General features: G+C 44.8%; 2 protein-coding genes across 6 annotated transcripts in view; one reads left to right on the top strand and one right to left on the bottom strand.

Annotated features, from left to right (window-relative positions):
• ACSBG2 (acyl-CoA synthetase bubblegum family member 2) overlaps positions 1-10717 on the bottom strand; it is a 52904-nt gene extending 42187 nt beyond the window's left edge. Inside the window, exons 1-2 of the mRNA XM_074338705.2 lie at positions 10533-10717; positions 10182-10423 (exon numbers count right to left, since the gene is read on the bottom strand). Coding sequence (XP_074194806.1) covers positions 10182-10423; positions 10533-10717 — 427 coding nt within the window. The remainder of the gene's footprint in view (positions 1-10181; positions 10424-10532) is intronic.
• The window catches only part of RFX2 (regulatory factor X2), a 93610-nt gene continuing 89163 nt past the window's right edge, over positions 10448-14894 (top strand). For 2 of the 5 annotated variants that reach the window (XM_019710822.3, XM_019710824.3), the window contains exon 1: positions 10450-10610. The gene's annotated coding sequence lies outside the window, so the exon portion shown is untranslated. Of the gene's footprint in view, positions 10611-14894 lie in introns of all 5 variants that reach the window. The other 3 variants (XM_088792313.1, XM_074337670.2, XM_019710823.3) reach the window with 3 other exon arrangements.

Below are 14894 nucleotides of genomic sequence, written 5' to 3'. Positions count from 1 at the left end.
CAGTGGGCTCTCAACCACAAGGTTGCCAGTTCAACTCCTCGAGTCCCGCAAGGGATGGTGGGCTCCACCCCCTGCAACTAAGATTGAACACGGCACCTTGAGCTGAGCTGCCTCCCAGATGGCTCGGTTGGAGTGCGGGCTCTCAACCACAAGGTTGCCAGTTCAATTCCTCGACTCCCACAAGGGATGGTGGGCTGTGCCCTCTGCAACTAGCAACAGCAACTGAACCTGGAGCTGAGCTGCGCCCTCCACAAATAAGACTGAAAGGACAACAACTTGAAGCTGAACGGCACCCTCCACAACTAAAGTTGAAAGGACAACAACTTGACTCGGAAAAAAAGTCCTGGAAGTACACACTGTTCCCCAATAAAGTCCTGTTCCCCTTCCCCAATAAACTCTTTAAAAAAATAAAAAAATAAAAAATAATTAAAAGGAGAAGAAAGAAAAGATTCATGAATCTTTCTCCAGTCGAACCTTCAGATGAGACTGCAGCCCCAGCTGACAACTTACCCACAACCTCGTGAGGAGCCTTGAGCGAGAACCACCTAGCTAAGCTGCACCTGGATTCCTGACCTACAGAAACTATCTGAAACAATGAATACTTGTTGCTTAAGCTGCTAAATTTGGGGGCAATTTGTTGTAGGGCAATAGATACCTAATATACCCAGGTCTGTCATATGTAAAATGGGACTAATAACACCAAGAATTAGTGTGAAGATGAAATGAAGTAAAATTGGCAAAATTATGGGAAAATTACCTGGTACATAGTAAGCACTCAATAAATGTTTACATATTTACTTTAAAAGGTAGTATATTTGTAAGCTCATCCACCATTGAAAAAAAGTCCTGTAAAAATACAAATATTAATAGGAAAACACTATAAACAGTGTTCTGCACTTACTTTTTTGTTGTTTAATACGTAGATGATAGCCATTCTCCTACATCTGCCCACATATTCATTTCTTTCTTTTTCACTGCTGCATAATATTCCACTGTTTAGCTGAATGCCACTTTAAACAGTCTTTTATTGGTGGCAGTTTAGGATGTCCCCAGGTTTTTGTCATTCATTTTGTCTCAGTGTCCCATTTTAAATTGTGATGTTTCTGGTCACGGAATGTTTGAGGTGGAAGAGACCCATCTTTGGAACCATTTGGTGCCAAGGTTTCAAACTGCTTCTGGGAGACCAAGTGCCCTGTGGTGCCCCCTGCCTTCGATCCACGCCTCTCCCTTTTCACCTGTCTGACTACAAACACAGGTCCCCAGACACCAAATCCAGTGTTTGCTCCGCACCTCCCAAGCCTTCCATGGGAACGGAGCTGCAGCTTTATGATGGGGTGACCTGAGGCTGGGGAATTCATTCGTATGAGTCCTAATAGTAAAATGCTTCTCCCCAGGTTAGGAGGGTTAGGAGATGTGATGAGGGGGAAAATAGGGCATGTGGGTAAATGGGTTTGGGAAATGCTGAATTGGACAGGATTAACCAGGTTCATTTACTAACAATAGTAACAATTTGGGGGCATTTGCAATATATCCCAGGTACATTACCGAGTTCATTCCAGTTAATCCTCATGACAACCCCATGAGGGAGTCTTCATAAGAGGAAACTATGGTTTACAAGGTTACCTGTACCTTTACAGTTGACTTTCCCAAGAGCACGCAGCTAGCACACAGCAGATACAGAATTCAAATTGAGTCTGAACAGTTTCCAAGGCTGTGACCACAGCTGACTGATTGCAGGACTTTTCAGGGCCTTTAAGAAGCTGTTGGGCACTGTCATTATTGATCACAGAGACCTTTCTTCATAGAGCATCTGGCTATAGTAAGACTGTCGGGCAGCAAACTGTAGCAGGGACTCGGTGTCTGCCTGTCCGTGACCAAACCTACAAATTGCAGCAGCTGGAGTGACCAGCCGTCTTGTTTGCCCTGGGCTGAGGTTGTCCCAGGAACATGGAACTTTCAGGTTTTTTAACAAACATTTTAAAAAATTATTATTCAGGTACAATTCATGTAACATGAACTTCCATCACATTAAAGAGTACAATTCAATGGTTTTAGTATATTTAAAGTGTGTGCAAGCATCCCCACTATTCAATTCCAGAACATTTTCACTAGCCCAAATGGAAACCCTGTACCCCTGTACTCCTTAAGCACTCCCCAGCCCCTAGCAACCACGAACCCACTTCCTGTCTGTGGACGTGCCTGTTCTGGACATTGACATAAGTGGAATCACACACTGTGTGACCTTGTGTGTCTGGCTTCTCTCACTGAGCACCGTGTGTTCAAGGTCCATCCACGTTGTAGCGAGTGTCAGTGCTTCCTTTTTATGGCTGAGTAATATACCAGTGTGTAAATGGAGCGCATTTTGTTTATCCATTCATCCTTTGACGGACATTTGAATCATTTCCACTTTGGGGCTGTTATGAATAATGCTGCTGTGAACATTTATGGACAAGTTTTGTGTGGACAATTACTTTAGTTACATACCTGGCAGAACTGCTGGGTCATACAGTAACTCTATGTAACTTTTTCAGGAGCTGGGACTTTCAGTTTTCAAAGTTGGAAAGTCCCAGGGAAACTGGGGCGAGTTGGTCACACCCTACAAGTGATTCCTCCCAATGTCATTTGCCCTCGAGCTTTAGATAAGAGGGCAAAGCAAGTGTACCCCTTTTCCTCCACCACTCTCCAACTTTTCTGGTTCTGTGGCTTCCTCTGCTGCGGACTTCAGACTTTGGCTGTGCCATTTTCCCTCCAAACTGTGCCCTCCAAAAACTGCTGTATGCTTAGAGTGGCTTCTTTAGGCAGGCAAAGCTTTCTCTCTGGAATGGACTGGAAGCAGAGTCCACTAGGGGGAAACGTCAGCCTTTCCTCCCTCCCGCCCTGTCTGCCTTGGGTGTCCTGTGTCAGCAGGGACCAGGCACTTCTTTGGTTTCTTGGGCCAGAATAGAGATACTGGGGTGCTAAGAGGGACGAAACAGAATGTAAGTCCCGAGCTGCAATTTCCTGTGGAAAATTCACATCTGTTTCCTCCTAATATAAAATATAACCACCGTTTGAGTGGGAAACCGTGGAATTGTAACGAAACGCCAAGGATGAATCTCAGAGCAATGCTTTCATACCTTTCCTGGGTTATAATCAGAGGCTTAAAACCTTTCCTATACTTACAGAATTGCATTCTTTCATCTACATTTCCCTAATGGAAGTGTTTCTTCGATGTTTCTGCCCATCTAGCTGTAAGAGATTTGGGCAGCAAAAGAATTGAGAACCCAGTCTTGAGGAGAGATTTCCACACCCCAGTTCACAGCAGCATTCTTCACAATAGCTAAGAGGTGGAAGCAACCCAAGTGTCCACTGATAGTTCACTGGATAAACACAGTGTGGTCCATCCAGACACTGGAATATTACTCAGTCTTAAAGAGGAAGGATATTCTGACACCTGCTACAATGTGGATGAACCTGGAGGACATGAGCCAGACACAGAAGGACAAACACTGTGTGATTCCACTCATAGGAGGTCCCCAGAGGAGTTAGATTCATAGAGACAGCGAGTAGATGGTGAGCACCAGGGGCTTGGGGAGGGGGGTGGGGAGTGTGTGTTTAATGGAAACAGAGTGTCAGTTTGGGAAGGTGAGAAAGTTCTGGAGATGGATGGTGGGGATGGTTGCACAGCAGTGTGAATGTACTTAATGCCACTGAGCTGGACAGTTACAAATGGTTCAAATGGGAAATTTTATGTATACATTATCTCAAATTTAAAAAAACATTCAAGATAGATTTGGGCAAGAAGTTTGTGCCTGTAGGCATGGATTCCACTTTGGGGCTGGCTTGCTCTCTGTGGTGGTGGCACCCTATCCATTGTAGGATGCTGAGCACCATCCCCAGCTTCTACCAACTAGATTCCAGGAGCACCCCTCCCCCCAGTTATGACAACAGAAATGACCCCAGACATTGCCAGTGTCTCCTGGAGGACAGACTTACCCCAGGTGAGACCCCCTGGGTTAGGGGAGTCCATCGACCCCCCACACACACTAGGCAACACTGCATTCTATAATCATTTGACCCACTGAGGTCCTAGAATGCTGCACACATTGAAATATACAACCTGAGTGGGACAGAGAGAGGAGGTAATTCACAAATGCTGGGGGTCACCCTATTTTATACAGTTTAACCCACTCAATGGGGCCACCAAGACATAAAGATTATGGAATTCCCCAGTGACGCAGGTTTTCAGAGGAAATAGCTGAGAAAGAGGCTCCCAACTCGAAAGCCTGCTCACCTAGCAGGATCAGTGAGAAGCGTAAGAGGGGACACTGAACGGGAACCTATTAAAAGGATGTCTTAGTGGAGGTTTCCGGGGTGCTGTGAGGAGGGCCTGAGTGCCCTTTGCCCTCATCCCGGTGAGGGTGACTTGAAGGGCGCACTTTGACTCAAAGCAGAGCCCCAAGGAGCAGGGAGTGTGGGATGCCCGGTCACAGGGAGGGAGGCTGGACTGCTGACTGCTTCCTGCCAGAAACTGGAGGACGAGGGATGGGCTGCTTGTCTGTTTTGGCAGCTGAGCAAAGGCAGCTTGCTGCTAAATCGGGACGGGCTTGCAAACGCAGGGTTTGTTTGGGAAGAGGTGTGTGTTTCTGAGGAACTAGATGCGCTGGTGAACAAGGGAGCACTGACGTGGGGGCATCTTAGATCTATCCTTAAGCCTGTCCTGGCTTCCCCACAAAGAACAGAAGCAAGAGGTGGTTCCTGAGTCCCCAGGGACTGGGGAGAGAGGAAGTGGTGGTCAGTATAGAATTTGGCTGGGTAAAAGGAATCACGGGTGACAACCCACCCAAGTGGAGGTGGTGGTGGCGTGTATCCAGGGCCAGCTTTACAAGGTCCCCTGTGCTTGGTTTAATGTTCTGCTGCCTTGAAATTCTTAATGATTCTGCACAAGAAGCCTTCTCCACCACCCAAGAACTTTCATCTTCTCCTTCTTCCAGGGGCTGAGCAGGAAGAGAGTGGTGCAGTAGTGTTAGACCTCAGTGAAAAGCTGGTCATGGAGGCAAGAGCCTTGATGTTACCAGATGAGTTGTTGCTAAACTTCTGAGAGGTTCCCCTTTAACTAATGGCTAAGAGTAATCGGGTTTTCTTGAGAACTGATTGGGCGGGGGACAACTGTCACTTGACTAGCCTAAGCCCGCCGCTTACTAACATGGAACTGAAATAATTTACTACATAGTCAGTTCTGCTATAACGTGATATATGTGTTCCTAAAAAAATCACTACCCTGGGAAAAATTACACAATAAAAACCACAGGGCTTGTAATTGGATTAGAGTAACAATACCCAAAAACTTGGTCAGTGAGTTGCACAATTTAAAAAAACCCAAAAACTAATATGGTAGCAGAGCCATTTAATGTTTTGTTTTGTTTTTAATTTTATTGGGGAATATTGGGGAACAGTGTGTTTCTCCAGGGCTCATCAGCTCCAAGTCGTTGTTCTTCAATCTAGTTGTGGAGGGCGCAGCTCAGCTCCACATCCAGTTGCCGTTTTCAATCTTTAGTTGCAGGGGGCGCAGCCCACCATCCCATGAGGGCATTGAATCGGCAACCTTGCTGTTGGGAGCTCACGCTCTAACCAACTGAGCCATCCAGCCACCCCTCTGGAAGCTCAGTGGCAGCTCATTGTCTTCAATCTAGTTGTGGAGGGTGCAGCCCACTGGCCCACGTGGGAATCGAACCGGCAACCCTGTTGCTCATAGCTCGCGCTCTAACCAACTGAGCCATCCGGCCACCTGGGTAGCAGAGCTATTTAATAACAACTGTATTGAGATATAATTCATACACGATGAAATTCATCTTTTAAAGCATGTAATTTGGCGGTTTTTAGAATATGCACAGAGTTGTGCAACTGTCACCACAATTTCATAGCACTTTCATCGCCCCAGAAAGACACCCCATGTCCTGTAGCAGTCACTACCCCTCCCCCAGCCCCTGATACCCACTTATATATTTTCTGTCTCAATGGATTTGCCTTTTCTGGACATTTCATATAAATGGAATCATACAATGTGTCAGACCTTTTGTGACTGACATCTTTCACTTAGCATAATGTTCTGAAGGTTTATCCATGTTGTAGAATGTCTAGTGCTTCATTCTTTTTTATTGCCCAGTAATATTCCATTATCTGTATTTACCATGTGTTATTTATCCATCCATCCTGTGATGGAGATCTGATTGTTTCTTCTTTTGGCTACTATGGATAGTACCACTATGAAAATTTGTGTACAAGCTTTTGTGTGGACATATGTTTTCATTTCTGTTGGATATATGTACTTAGGAGTAAAATTGCTGGGTCACATAGCAATTCTATGTTTAACTTTTTGAGAAATTGCCAGACTGTTTTCCAGAGCGGCTGCATCATTTTGCAGTCCCACCAGCAGTGTATGAGGGTTCTGATTTCTCCACCCCCTCGTCAACTCTTGTTATTATCTGTCTTTTTTATTCTAGCCATCCTAGTGGGTGTGAAGCAGTATCTCATTGTGGTTTTGATTTGTATTTCTCTGATGAGCAGTGATTTTTGAGTATCTTTTCACGTGTTTATTTCCCATTTGCATATCTTCTTTGGAGAAATATTTGCCCATTTTTAAATTGGGTTATTTTTCTTTTTGTTGTTGAGCTGTAAGAGTTCTTTATGTATTCTAGATACAAGTCCCTTATTGAATATATGATTTGCACATATTTTCTCCCATTTTGTGGGCTGTGTTTCCCACTTTCTTGATGGAGCACGAAAGCTTTCATTTCGATGAAGTCCAATTTATCTATTGTTTTCCTTTTTTCACTTGTGCCTTTGGTGTCATATTTAAGAAACCATTGCCAAACCAAGGCCATGAAGATTTTCTCCTATATTTTCTTCCAAGAGTTTTATAGTTTTATTTCTTACATTTAGGTCTCTGATCTAATTTAAATTAACGTTACATATGGTGTGAGATAGGGGTCCAATTACATCCTTTTGGATGTGGGTATCCAGTTTTCCCAGCACCATTTGTTGAAGATACTATTCTTTCCCCATTAAATGGTCTTGACACCAACGCCCTTGTCAAAAATCAATTGATTATAAATGTGCACGTTTATTTTTGAACTCTCAGTGCTGTTCCATTTATCTATATGTCTAGCTTTATCCCAATACCACACTATAGCTTCGTAGTAAGATTTTAAATCTAGAAGTGTGAATCTTCCAATTTTGTTCTTCTTTTTCAAGATTGATTGGGCTATGCTGGGTTCCTTGCACTTCTATATGAATTTAGGATCAGTTTGTCAATTTCTACAAAAAAAAATCTGGACAACATGGGATGTCATGCCATTTATTTAGGTCTTTAATTTCTTTCAATGAATTTTTTTTTTTTTTTTTTTTTAGTTTTCCTTGTACAGTCTTGGCTTCTTTTATTAAACTCATTTCAAAGTCTTTTATTATTTGTGGTGTTATTGTAATTGGAATTCTTTTCCTAATTTCATTTTCAAATTGTTCATTCATTGCTCATGCATAGAAAAAGTTGAGTTTTATGTAGTATTTACGTATACTCTGCAACCTTGCTGAATTACTTTATTGATTCTAATAGCTTTTAAATGGGTTCCTTAGGATTTTCCACATACAAGGTCCTGTCATCTGCAAATAAAGGCAGTTTTCCTGCTTCCTTTACAATATGGGTGCCTTTTATTTTTCTTGCCTACTTAGCCTGGCTAGAACCTCCAGTCCAATGTTGAATAGAAATGGTGACAGCAGACATCTTTGTCTTGTGCCTGATCTTAGGGGGACAACATCCAGTCTTTCACCATTAAGTATCATTGTCTGTCTGTGGCATTTTTGTAGATGCCCTTTATCAGGTTAAGGAAGTTCTCCTCTACTCCTAGCTTGTTGAGTGTTTTTTATCATGAAAGAGTGTTGAATTTGGTCAAATTCTTTTTCTGCATCTGTTGAGATGATCGTGTATTTTTTGTCCTTTATTCTGCGAAAATGAATTTTTATTTTTTATGTTGAATCAACCAAACTTGCATTCTTGGGATAAATTCCACTTGGTCCTGGTGTATAATCCTTTTTTATATGTTGCTGGATTTGGTTTGCTAGTATTTTGTTGAAGATTTTTGCATCTATGTTCATCAGGGATATTGATCTATGGTTTTCTCTTCTTGTGATGTCTTTATGTGATTTTGGCATCAGGATAACACTGGCTTCATAGAATGTTAGAATAGCCACATAGAGTATTCCCTCCTCTTCTATTTTTAAATAAAGTTTGTGAAAGATTAGGGTTAATTCTTCTCAAAACATTTGGTAGAATTCACCAGTGAAGTCATATGGTCTTGGGCTTTTCTTTGTGGGAAGTATTGTTGCTGTTGTTGTTGATTTTACTTTTAACTAATGTAATTTCTTTATTTGTTACAGATTCATTCAGATTTTCTGTTTATTCTTGATTCAGTTTCAGTAGTTTGTGTTTTTCTAGGAATTTGCCCATTTCATTTAGGATATCTAATTTGTTGGCATACAACTGTTCATCGTACTGTTTTATCATCTTTTCTATTTCTGTAAGGTTGGTTATATGTCCCCTCTTTCATCCATGATTTTAGTAATTTGAATCTTCTCTCTTTTCATCTTGGTCAGCCAGTCAAGTTAAAGGTTTGTCCACTTTGTCGATATTTCAAACTAACTTGTGGTTTTGTTAATGATCTCTGTTGATTTTCTATTTTGTTTCATTTATTCCTACCCTAACCTTTATTATTTTATTTCTTCTGCTAACTTCCAGTGTAATTTACTCTTCTTTTCCAGTTTCTTAAGTGGACGGTGAGATTATTCATTTGAGATCTTTCTCTCCTTTTAAAACATAGGTAATTACAGCTATACATTTTCCTCTACTAGCTGCATCCTATAAATTTTGGTATGTTGTGTTTCATTTTCATTCATCTCAAAGTATTTTCTAGTCTCCCTCATGATATCTTCTTTAATAGCAGTTTTACACATGTTAAATGGTTAAGAAACACTTAAATACTACTGTAAAATTACACCATATTGGGACAAGTTCACATTTTCAGAACAAAAATTATAGCAGAATGGAGTGTACAAGGTGGCTACAAAGCACCTCCCCTCACACCCTAAAACTTTAGTTCTCACCTGCTCGCATCCAGTCCATTAGCATGTTCTCCATAATGTACTTCCGATCCACCCACTCATGTCCACCTCCACTATCAGGTCCTTTATCTATCTAAGCCACCATACTTTTTAGTCCAGGAGAACTGTAACAGACTCCCAGTTCTTTCTCTTTCTTGTCTCCTACAATCTGTTCTCCACACAGTAAGCTTTCAAAATCACAAATTGGATTACATCTCCCCCCTGCTTAAAACCCTCCAATGGCTTCCCGATTAGAAGAGGACCCTTCCCCATAGCTTATGAGACCGCAAATGGAATGACCCCCTCCAACCTCTGACTCACCACCCTACACCCACACCTGCCCTCCCCATTTTCTCTACTCCAGCCACGCCCAAGGACCTGCTTTCTGTTTCTTCAACAGGAGTTTCCACCCCAGGGATTTTGAATTCCTGAAATTTTCTTCCCTTCCTCATTATTACGACCTTCGTGCATATGTCCTACTCATAGTTGAACCTACCATCAGGAAGTGAAGGGAGGGAAGAGGGTTGGCAAACATTTTCTGTGGCAGGCCAGATAGTATTTTTGCCTCTGCTTATGCCATTCAGGCTTAGTGCAGTTACTAAACTCTCCACTACCCAACTCTGTCCCTGTAGTGTGAAAGCAGACTTCCACTGCCCTTTAAGGAATGGGACAGGCTGTGTTCCAATAAAACTTTATTTACAAACACAGGAAGGCAGAAGTTGGCCATAGCTTACCAATCCTTAAAGGAGCTGAAAATACTGGATTCAAGCAAATAAAACAAAGTTTCATGTGTTTTTACACATGCCACAAAAAGTGCTTTTGATTTTTTTTTAAACCATTTAAGTAAAATATATTTTTAAATTCTCAGCTTGTGGGCCATGAAAAATAGGCAGCAGGCGGGTCAGAGTTTGCTGACGCGGTGCCCACACTGTGCCTGGACGTCCCTCAGTCGTCTATGGAATAAACGAAAACCCGTAGGTTTCCGAAACTCGGCCTTCCGGGAGCCACACCAACAGGCTCAGGCCTCCGCGCGCCTCCCGCTCGCCAACCCTCCAAGCCGCGCGCGCCTCCCGCCAAGCCCGGCCCTCCTTCGCTGCGATTGGTCGGGCCTCGCCCTCTTCCTCGCCGGGAAACGCCCTCTCTGACAGGCACCACGTTTAACCAATAGAACGCCGCAGGGCCTTGTACTCTGCCCTCAACGTGCCCGTTGGAGGCGGGCATGGGCGGGCCGTTAAAGGGGTGGGGCGTGGAGCCTGGTAACCGTTGCCGGTAACAACGCCCCGCCCCGTCGCTGCGGGCGGGAGGGCGGTGCGAGGCGGGCAGCAGGAGCGCGAGGAGGAGCGGCCGCCGCCGCCACCGCCGCCGCCATAGAGACTGTAGCCGTGGAGACTGTTACTTACCAACGGGGACCAACACGCAGCAGCCGCCGCCGCCGCCGCCGCGGGAGCCGCTGCCCGAACTCCCGGCCCGAACTCCAGGTGACCGATGCGACCGCCCGGGGCCCGGCCCGGCCGGGAAGTGCGGGGGGCGGCGGGGACCCCAGACGGGAGGTCCGGGGGTGAGCAGCACAGCCCCCGCCGTTCATCCTGAATGTCCGGGACGGCGCGCCCGCGGGACCCAACTTCGCACCCCCAACCCCGCTGGCACGGTTGAGTTTAGGGGCTCCCTGAGACCCCCTCCCTCCTTTTAACCAAACTCGAGGAGAGGTAGGGACCCGTCGTCTCACTTTTTATAAAACTTCCTGGTTAGGGACGCCCGGGGACCCCCTCTCACTCTTAACCTGAAAATCCCGGAATTAGGGGAGCCCCGGTAACCCCTCTCAAACTTACCTTTAAACTACCTGAATTGGGGACCCCTGTGGACCCCTCTTCTCCCTTTTACTCCCCAAATCTCTGATTGGGGCTCCCCCTGGGACCCTTCTCTCACTCTTAACCTCAAACTTCTAATTGAGAGGGCCTCGAAAACTCTTCTCACCTTTACCCCAAATTCCCGGATTTGGGGTGTCATGGGTACCCTCTTTTCGTTTTGACCCCCAAACATACTGAATTTGAGGGCACCCCTGGGAACCCTTTTCTTACTCATTAACTAAAAGTCGGTGCGGTTGTCTTGGGGAGAACCCCTCCCCCTTCTCACTTTTCACCACAACCTCCCCGAGAATCCGGCTTCCTGGGGACCCGTTTCTCACCCTTTCCCCTGAAATCCTTGCATTTATAGCTTCTCCGACACTCTCCCCCACCTACCTCACTCTTAACCCCATATTCCTGAGTTTGGGCGACCCTGGGTCTGCCAGTCCTTACACGTCCCCCAGGAAGCTCCTTCGCACCCTGCAGCTCCGGCATTTGGACTGATCGCTAAGCGAGAAAAGTTTCACCAAAGGGCTTTTCTTTTTTTTTAAATTTCTTATTTTGTTAGAGAGCCTAACTTGTGGCCCAAACTCCTCGGTGGTATTTTCTCCTGCGGTTGTGCGAGTGCGTGTGTGTGTTTCTAAATCCAAACCCCACCCCCTTAAATACTCCACCAGCACCTCCCCCCCCCCCAAAAAAAAAAAAAAGCTCTTTATTCTTTTCCTTTTCGCTCGGGGAGAAGCCGCGGCGCTTCCTCCCGGCGGCGTCCCTGTGGGTTTTTCTTGCTGCTGCGCTTGGAAAGTTGGGTTTCCAGATCCTACTGGCTATTTCAAGGGCCTCCCGGGGTGAGCTGCCCCTGCCATTCGGGCGGTGGCGGCGGGGGTGGTTCATCGTCCTAATTTTAACCTCCTGGTTGCCCCGCAGGAATGAGAGACAGGGCAGGATGCAGCGCAGGAGTCCAGGGCTGCGCTCCCCTATAGACCTCATTCCTGCTTCTGCCTGTTTTTATTACGGCCCCCTCCAATTATTTCCTGCTTTGTGCAATAAACTGTCAGTGCTGACTTTCGTGAGTTTTTTTCCCTCCCGATCAGCTTTAGCTCTGTGAATCCAAAATATCAAAACTCTACAAGACTCAGTTTCAACTGATTCCTCCAACAAAATAATACTAATGATAATAATAACACAAAACATTAACAACGAAACAGTTTTTTATGACCACATATTGTCAACGTGTTTTTATCTTTTTGCTTAATGCTCTGAAATATGTTTGCTTATATAAAGACCCTTATCCTCTGCTCTGGGGCGTAGGGGGGGTTACTTACCCATTCAAATTTAAAGACTTGAATTGACTCTAAATTACCGTTAGAAATGGCTACTCACCTGCTCTGACCAGAGAAATGAGTCTATGGTAAGCCCTCCCCAGAAAAGGAATTTAATTTTCTTAATGACCAGCAGTCCTCTCACAGGCTTGATAAAATATGGGAGGGGACTTGGTAGTTTTTATTAAAAAGACTTCCCATAATAAAGGATGGAAATGTTAACTGGTTCTGTGGTTCTGTGATCCTGTGATATTCCAGCTGATTTGGGTTGGAAGTGAATTCAGAAATGGTTTGCCCCTGCAGGGAAAGCAGTATTGAATTATTTAGCCCTTCCGTGCATTCCTCTCTTGTTCCAGATAAACTGATGAGTCACTTAGAAGGGGAATCAGGAGGACAGGGACAGAGTTATTAATTATCCTCAAGTAACAGAGTAAGTCCTTTGAAATTCAATTGATATTTGCTTTCTGGGTGAAGAGTATATATTACCTTAAAATTTATCTTTCAACCACAGAAAAGCTGCTGGCATGGAGCCATTTACCAGAAATGGAGATGATGGGAAATTATCTGGCTCTTATTCCTTAGATATAATTTGTAGTTTCAGATTCGAGTTATAATTAATGTTAATCAATATTTAATTAATTTAACTTTAATATTATAATTGAGCCAAAGTTTTGGATGTTCTTATGGGATTTTTATAGTCACATGTGGTTGTTTTGCTCATAAAATTCCAGGGCCTGAAGGAGCCATATCTTGTAATATATTTGGCTCTTTTTAATTAACTCCAGGTTGACCCCTTATTTAAAAAATGATCCCCCTGTACACACCTACTTATTTGTAAAATGTGAAACTATTTAAAAAGCAAGGGAAGTTGTCAGAGAAACTGTCTCGCTGTGGGGACTCTCATGAACCCAGGGAGAGGGACATACAAGTTCTTATCCAGTGTCTGAAAGGCCCCGGGCACGCCTAGCACACACAGCTGTGTCTCTGGGCTGAACTGTGTGTGTAGTCCCACTAAACGGGGTAGATAAGGACATCGCCGACCTCGTGCCGGTGCAGGTCAGCTTTTGTCACCAAGTGAATCCATGCCAAATTTACCAAAACTTCCAGTTTTCAGAGCCTCTTAGATTTTGGCATTATTATAAGGAATTGTGGACTTAAGTTATAAAAAGGGGCATTTTGACCTTTCTGGAATGTAAATGGCAATTAGCTCCACCACAGGCCATGTTCTCTTAGACATATGCCTGGCACAGAGTGTGCTTAATTTGTCCAATGAATGAATGAATGGATGGAAGAAAGGAAGAAATATGCATTGAGAATTAGCGTAAAAACGGAAAACTACCTACACGCTTCTTGTAAACCCCAAGATCAGCAAAGTAATTCTTAAAGGAAAACACAAGAGGGAGAACTTTAGGAGAGGAAGTCACAGAATCAAGGGCTGGGGTATGGAGTAAGGAGTGGGTACAGTCTGGAGTGAAGTCGTGCCCGGGCAGCTTGGGCTGGCTAAGATGATGTGTGAGGAGACAGGATTCTAAGAGCTTCCTAGCAGAAAAGTCGCCAGCTGTCACTAGACATATCCAGGTGGATTCTGACAGGCCATTTAAACGTGAGGTGGCCAAGTTGAGCTCAAGATAGTCCCCCCAAATCTGCTCTTCCCAGGCTGCATCCTCACTTAGTACAATCAGTACCAGCTGTGTTCTGCCCACTGCTCAGGCCAACACTTGGGCATTGTCCCCCACTCCTCTCTTGCTCTCAAGTCACCAGCAAATCCTGCCCACTCACCTTTGGCGGGGACCTAGACTCTGAGCACGCCTGGCCACCTCCACTGCCAGCCCCCTGCTCCAAGCCACCATCACCCGTGGCCTAGGTGATTCCAGCCTGTTAACCTGGGGATCATACTGTGGTCTATTCCTCAACTCAGAACCCTCCAATGACTCCCATCTCGCTTGGAGCAGAAGCCAAAGCCTCCTCCCACCCCACCCTGGCCCCCACCCCAATATTTCTCTGGTCTCATCTCCAGCCACGATCCCTTGTGCTCACTCCACTGCATCCCCTCTAGCCACTCGGAAGTTCCCCCAAACCCTCTGCCCTGAAAGCACTTGGCCCAGGCATTTGAGGGGCTGCTCCCTCACTGCCTTCAGGCCTTTTTTCAGATGTCACCTTCCCAGACCACCACTCGAAAGTGATGCATTCTTAGCCTCCTTCCCTGCTTTTAGCATTTATCACTCTTTAAAGGGCTGTATATTATGTGTATATTTTTATTATCGCTGTCCCCTCTTCGAATGTCAGCGCGGTGTGGGGAAGAAGCTCTTTGTATTTTGTTAAATTCTATATCCCCGGGACTGAGAATAATTCTGGCACTGAGTAGGCCCTCGATAAATATTTGTTAAGTGAATAAATAAATGGTTTTCTGCACAGCTGCGGGAAAGCATATGTAGAAACTAAGAGTTGCTCCTGTGTGGCACATGCCACCATCTGTGTGACTCGGTACAGCTCAGACTGGATGAACAGGGCAGAGGGAAGAGGAAAGGAAAACTTACGTATCGTAATACTGGGTGCTGCAGATTGGGGCTTTGGGGCCTGGCAGAGGAAGTAAAGTGTG

The sequence above is a fragment of the Rhinolophus sinicus genome, chromosome 15 (genome assembly GCF_057876585.1).
Source record: "Rhinolophus sinicus isolate RSI-liver-muscle chromosome 15, RSI-T2T, whole genome shotgun sequence".
NCBI lineage: Eukaryota > Metazoa > Chordata > Mammalia > Chiroptera > Rhinolophidae > Rhinolophus > Rhinolophus sinicus.
Note: the sequence above shows the minus strand (reverse complement) of the source record. Positions and strands in the feature narration are given on the sequence as shown.